General features: G+C 39.2%; 1 protein-coding gene across 1 annotated transcript in view; it reads right to left on the bottom strand.

Annotated features, from left to right (window-relative positions):
* Window positions 1-4,461: 4,461 nt before the first annotated feature.
* Window positions 4,462-6,460, bottom strand: part of LOC131884788 (exostosin-3-like) — a 5,370-nt gene continuing 3,371 nt past the window's right edge. Inside the window, exons 3-7 of the mRNA XM_059232669.1 lie at window positions 5,943-6,107; window positions 5,556-5,855; window positions 5,273-5,481; window positions 5,040-5,193; window positions 4,462-4,947 (exon numbers count right to left, since the gene is read on the bottom strand). Coding sequence (XP_059088652.1) covers window positions 4,660-4,947; window positions 5,040-5,193; window positions 5,273-5,481; window positions 5,556-5,855; window positions 5,943-6,107 — 1,116 coding nt within the window. The 3' untranslated portion in view covers window positions 4,462-4,659. The remainder of the gene's footprint in view (window positions 4,948-5,039; window positions 5,194-5,272; window positions 5,482-5,555; window positions 5,856-5,942; window positions 6,108-6,460) is intronic.

Here is a 6,460-nt window from a genome sequence, read left to right as displayed (position 1 = left end):
AACGACGAAACTCCTTAAATTCTTTTCTTAATAGAAACCAAGCTGTACAGCAATATGAAGATACCTCAACAGTTAATAAAAGTTATATTGGTGAAGTATCAACTAAGAGAACCTATGGAACTACTTTAACTTGGAAATTTATAATTACCAAAACTACTGGAAATTTGTAAAAGATGTAGGAGAAATTTAAATGAAAAGAGAGTCAAAAAATGTCTGCAGACTATTCCAAAGGTTGGAGCATTTACATTAAATACTAATTGTAAAGTTTGGTATGTAAAAGAAAAGAAAATAGCAGAATTTTTTATGAGCATGGGTTTCAGAATAAAAGACATTTGCCAATAACAGATGTTTCAATGGTTGATAATTACTTTAGTCTTACACACTCATACTTTGTTAACAGAGAATTGAAAGAGGTAATGGATCTGGTTGGCAATATCATGCCTGTGTGGAAATGACTATGCGAGCAGATCAATATGATCCCTCAGCTAATTTTCGAAAAAGTAAATTACAATATAGTAAATAGATCCTTATATTAAAAACATCATCTCTCTCCTACATAATTATATCCTTGAGATAATTTTTCTCCCACAAAGTTAAATCCTTGTGTTAATTTATTTGCTATCCAATTCAACATTTCGTTGTATATTTTATTATAGAAATACATTTCCTTAAATCATTTTTCAAATTTGAAAGCATTTTTCGATTTGAGATATTTTGAGCGCTTGCGCGTGCCGCCTGCGGCGGTCTCGTTGAACAAGACCGGATGCAGCACTGGCTTGTATGATACTAAAAGTCTCGTTGAACGAGACTTTCATCATCAACATGTAACTCTTGGTCATATGGCAGTCTCATTGAACTAGACTTATAACATGTATCCTTAAAGTCTCGTTGAACGAGACTGACGCATTTGCACATGCGCTTGCGTAGTTTTAAAAAGGTATTTCACCTTTTTAAAAATAATAAATAAAAAACAATTTTATGACAATGAAATGTGATGGAAAATAAAAAATAGTGAGATTTCACCAGGGATCCCACTTGTAAAAAATTGAAATGCTCTGGATGTCTCTCCATGTCAGTGATTGAAAGGACGAATACCATTTGTCTACACAATGTCGCCTCGTGTGACCATTTCGAACAAAAAAGGTGAAAGACACGGAAATTTTGAAAGGTTGTGTTTTTTAAATTAAATTACTAATGCATAAATGAAATCTCTGAAGAGTTTTGCGTAGGAGGATGTTTGCCTTAATGGCACCTTAATGCGAACTTGCGCTACTGTCTACAAGTTCGTTCAAGACTTAGTAACAATGGAGAATGGCCAATATCTAGCCTTTTCAAAGAGCAGGCCTCGTGTCAGATTCGATTTGAGATCGTAAAATCTGGTCCCCAATAAATTTCACCAGCCTTCAACAAGTAGAACAGATTCATCAGCCCTTTAGAGGCCATATAACCAGAGGGGATTTATTCAATTAAAGGGACTCTCTTGTCATGAAGCTTGTGAAAATGAGGCTTGAAGAAAGTCGATATTGTCATTTGAGGAGTTCGTCTTTTCGTGCCATTGATGTTTGAAACCTGAGCACGGCTCTTTTGTCTGAGGTATGTCCCTCTGCAATGGCATTCGATTAATCGCTATTCCTTTGCTTAGGGGACATTGATGTGATGAAAATTTCGTCAAAATTAAATTCCCCTCCCCGCCCAAACTAATGTTGTATCCGTTTAAAGTTATAGTCATTTATTCAAATTTTCCCGCGCAATCGGGGATTAAGGTGGCGAGCAAAAAGATACAACCTGATTTTTTTTCTTTGTTCAATTGCTTGAATCAGGGTGTATTCCATACAATTATGATGATAAATAGAAGATGATAATCTGCCGTGACTGATTTTCTCTCTGTGCTATTTTTTTCTCTTACTGTTATTTGATGCTGATCTTTTGTGCCCGCTTTTGTTAAATGCAACGGACGGGCTCGCTGACTATTTTGACTTTGCCTCGCTTATTTCTTGGCATGAGATCATGGATAATGATGAAGTGAATCGTGGTCAATTTTGCCTCATTTGTGGTACACCCTTCCATGTGTCAATGATTCCGGTTGGGTTGTTGGATACCGTCCGCGATATCTACATGGAGAACTACTCAATGGATGATGACCCGAGACTTCCACGATCAGTGTGCCAGACATGCTTCTTACGGCGGTTGTATTCCTTATGCCGGAAGTTGCTAATAGCTTCCGTGAGCTCTGTTTAAGGCCAGCTGCCCAGTGCCCATGGGTGTGGATTTCCCACCGGAGTGTGGAAAGATGGCCGAGCTTCCGTTTTGCCTGTGTGGAGGCCAGTTGCCCGGAGCCCTGGGGGTGTGGATCGCCCACTGGTGCGCCCACCAGTGAGGAATGCCAGCCAGGGTGTGGATTTCCCACCAGTGTGCGGATGGCTCTGTCAAGCCCAGATGATGTTCGTGATGCCCGGATGATGTTTGTGATGCCCGGATGATAGCCGAGACCCCGATGGTTGGCCCGAGACCCCGATATTTATTCTTCTCCCCGAAAAGGGAGATGGTGTGATTACATGCTCATGCTCGCACCTATCATTCTAGTCAATGTATATATAAACCAGATCTAGTCAAAAATAAAGAGTCATCTCAATACGCTCCCAATGAGAACATGACATTTTCAAACATGTGGTTGGATATATCGCACATGAATCCGAACCCGAGATGTAGTTGCTTAATCGGACTGTCATCCGAAATATTTTGTAAAATCTGATCCAAATCTGATTTGTTCACCCAATTGACTTGACAATTGACAACTCATTTATCTTAACCCGGGAGCTCCTAGGTCGACATTTGTGTCAATATGCTTCTCATGCGAATCACCTATTTAGCTTGAAGGACCTCAGTTAGGGATCTCAACTTGAGCAAAAAAGGTACTGCCAAGCAATCAAAGATCAAGAACGAGTCTTGAAGCAACCCTTTGTTCGTGTCCTAGAAAGGCAAGGTCACGTTTTGACACTCGGTTAAGCATTTTCACTAGAATTGACCCTAAAACCTGGGCTGGAACAAAGCTCATGGATGTTTTGGAAGACGTACATTATCAGTTACCTTTCGTAGTCTAGAGCTGGGCATCGGATCAGACAGGGTCTCCGAATCCGATCCGAAGTGATTTTTTTGTAATCCGAATCCGAAATTTTTTTCCCAATCCGTCCGAAACCGAATCCGAAATTCATATTTAAATAGAAAATATTTCAGGTAATTCTATTATCAAAATGGTGCAAAAGTTGTTGATTTACAGGCTTGATATGCTGAGGTATTCTAATTTCCTTTTTCCTAATATTGAATTCATGGATAGTAAATTCTTTGATCCTTTTGTTAATTTCTAAAATTCTGGGTTTCTTTATTTGCGTGGGATTACCACACAATTGTGATAACTTTTGAGATAGTAGATCCATTCACAGATTTTAATTTTTATGTTCTTTGATTTCCTTCACATTTTGAGAGTTGTGAAAGAAATCATTCTCAAAGCAAATTTACATTCATTTACTTTATCTTGCAATTTTGGACTCAGATCGGATCCGAACCCAATCCGACTTTCTCCATTCCCCAATCCGAATCCGAATCCGGACGCAACGTTCAATCCGACCGAATCTGAATCCGGATTTTTTTTCCCAATCTGAATCCGAATTCAAAAATTGTTGGCCAATCCGATTTGAAAAGTCGGAAGGTGTGTACGTAAACATACAAGGTCTTGTCTAACCTCGTCATTTTTGTTTAAGATGGTTTTCAGGACTCTTCCAATGACTTGTTAATTTCGTGGCAGTCTAAAACCAGTATATCCCAAGTTAAGGTGAATGAAAATATCATTTATGATAAAAAGGACATGGCGACAAACTTCTGGGCTTATTTTTCAACCATCGGGGAAAATATTAGCCAAAATATTAACACAAGCATGCCTTCTCTTCCTAAATCAACATCCTACATACCCGACGTTCCAAACCAAAGACAATATTCTTTCAAATTTGTAACTCGAACTGACATTTTGAACATTATTGACAATCTGCCGAGTAAACTAAGCCACGGTTTTGATGAAATCTCCTGCCATGTTTTAAAGGCCATCAAAAATGTAATATCTGGCCCTCTCGCTCATTTAAACACATTATCATTAATCTCTAGCTTCATCCCTAAAAACTGGAAGTCAGCAAAAGTGATGCCACTCTTCAAAGGAGATGACCCTAACTGTATGTCCAATTATCGTCCCATTAGCATTCTCTCGTCATTGTCCAAAGTTCTAGGAAGAGTAGTATACTACCAATTATTTTCCCCTTTTAATGAATCCCACTTGACCAACGCTCAGTTTGAATTCAGGCCGAATCATTCTACCTCCGATGCTAATCAAAACTTTTTACAAAATATCTCAATCAATCTAATTTTAAGTATTCTATCGGCGTGTTCATCGATCTTAAAAAAACATTGACTCTGTAAACCACAAAATATAATTCTTTATAATATTATTACTATATTATACCATTTTCCAAAACGAGGCAACACAATTGTATTTCCATTGTGATAAATTTCCTGGAAATCTTGGGTATGAAAATGAAACTGAGCTAATTGATTACTGATATTGATATCCTTGGTCCTGAGATGGGATTCACAAGCTTGCAAATGTACGTGGTCCTATGGCTGCAAAACATCCACAAATGAGATGGTCGAAACCAACGGCATGTATCCGTAGAAATGTATCAACTTGTTGATGCACTTCTGTCGTCGTTCATAGTGGCCGCTAGTGGTCGAAATAGATGCACCTTTATCACATTTTGTACAAGTGACCTCAATTATCTTTGAGAATTTCACAGGTGCCTTGGCTGTGAAATCGGAAATCAATCCACCCATGAAAATATCTTCGCAATTCGTGTGTTTATCAACTTCATCTCGAATCTTCTGCGGCATTTGATATGTGTAAGACTGGAAATAAAATGAAAACCATCGGGCATTCTCAATGCCATGAAGCAATACTTACAGTACAATACTCAAGTACGAGTGTATGAATGACTCACGTAAGCATAATATTGGTGGACGAATGTGGCACTCGTGAGAGTCAGTGCAATATCTTGAGCACGGCCAGCCTTATAGCTATAAACTCCTTTGGCATCGGGGGCCGTCGTTCGAGGCGATATTCCAACCATTTGATCCTTGTGCTCTTTCCAAATCCTAATGAATGGACGAATATGAGCAATGTTTAAAATGAAATTCAGGATTAGAGCCCATGATTTTCAGCACTGGAACTCACTGAAATCCATGATCTAAGGTCAAAGGATCGGGAACTCGGGTGTCGTCATCCATCAAAAATATGGCTTCAGTGTTGATAATATCAAATGGAAGGAGTCGATTGTTGAGTGAGTTCTGATCCGCTCTCAGAATTCGCACCGGGAAATATGTGTCGGGCAACTGGAAAGTTCCGGGCACTGGGTTACCCACATCGTTCCATATCACAATCACCTGCAAGATTGGAGTGTTGCAAATCTAGGCTTCCCGGCCATGGTTCCAAAATCATGGATTGTTTTTTATGTTACTTGATCAATACAACGGGTTCCGTTCAACAAGATCAGAAGTTCGTGCATCAAATTTGTTCTCTTGTAAGTCATGAACACGGGCGTATACTTGGTTTGGAAGTCCTGAGAATCATTGACGAATGTTTCCTCATACCACTTTGGAATATTTCTTTGGTGAGTCCCGGGATAACAGGGTGCTCGAACCCAAGGATGATAGGCTACATTCCACAGGAAGTAGTCTTCATGGGGATCAAAAGGACTCCGTGAGATGCTTGACGGTGTTAATCTTTGGTGTTGTATCAAATCAAACGATTCTGTCCTCTAGAGCACGGAAAAATGGGCATGGTTTGTCGGATGAATGTCATTTAATGTTTCAGAAACTCATCGGGAGGATAATGGTTGACTTACATTAAACATTGGCGGAATGAGATCGAGTCGCCTCATAATAATGAGACATAAGGCGTCCAAAATGTTGGGAATAGAACTGAAATAGGCTCGAAATATGTGGAATCCTTGTCTCCTCATTTCTAAAATGGTCCTTGTTCGGACTTTGGAAACCCGAGCAATGGCATCCTAGGACATAAAATGAGACTAATTGAAAGTTAGCCCTAGCATCAGGGATGGGTAATTTGGGGTATTGAGGCAGAGTTTGAACACCGCAGTTGTGATGTAACGCAGGAAAGTCATTTCAGTTTGATTCCGTTCAGTTTGAAGGCTCCAGTACATTCATTGGCCTTGTTGATGAAAGCGTCACCCCTTGAGAGCCAGCCGAAAAAATCGTTGCCGAAATATTTAGTTATCACTAACTATCAATAGAGGAAAATATTCAGTGAAGTATTTGATGATAGATTATACATAAAAATATGCGAAAAGGCATGAAAAAGTGCTTGGTTCCTCCCAAATTAGATGGTGAATTATGCCCATTC

This window comes from Tigriopus californicus, chromosome 8 (genome assembly GCF_007210705.1).
Source record: "Tigriopus californicus strain San Diego chromosome 8, Tcal_SD_v2.1, whole genome shotgun sequence".
Taxonomy (NCBI): Eukaryota; Metazoa; Arthropoda; class Copepoda; order Harpacticoida; family Harpacticidae; genus Tigriopus; species Tigriopus californicus.
The sequence above is the reverse complement of the archived record's forward strand: the minus strand, read 5'-3'. Positions and strand labels throughout refer to the sequence as shown.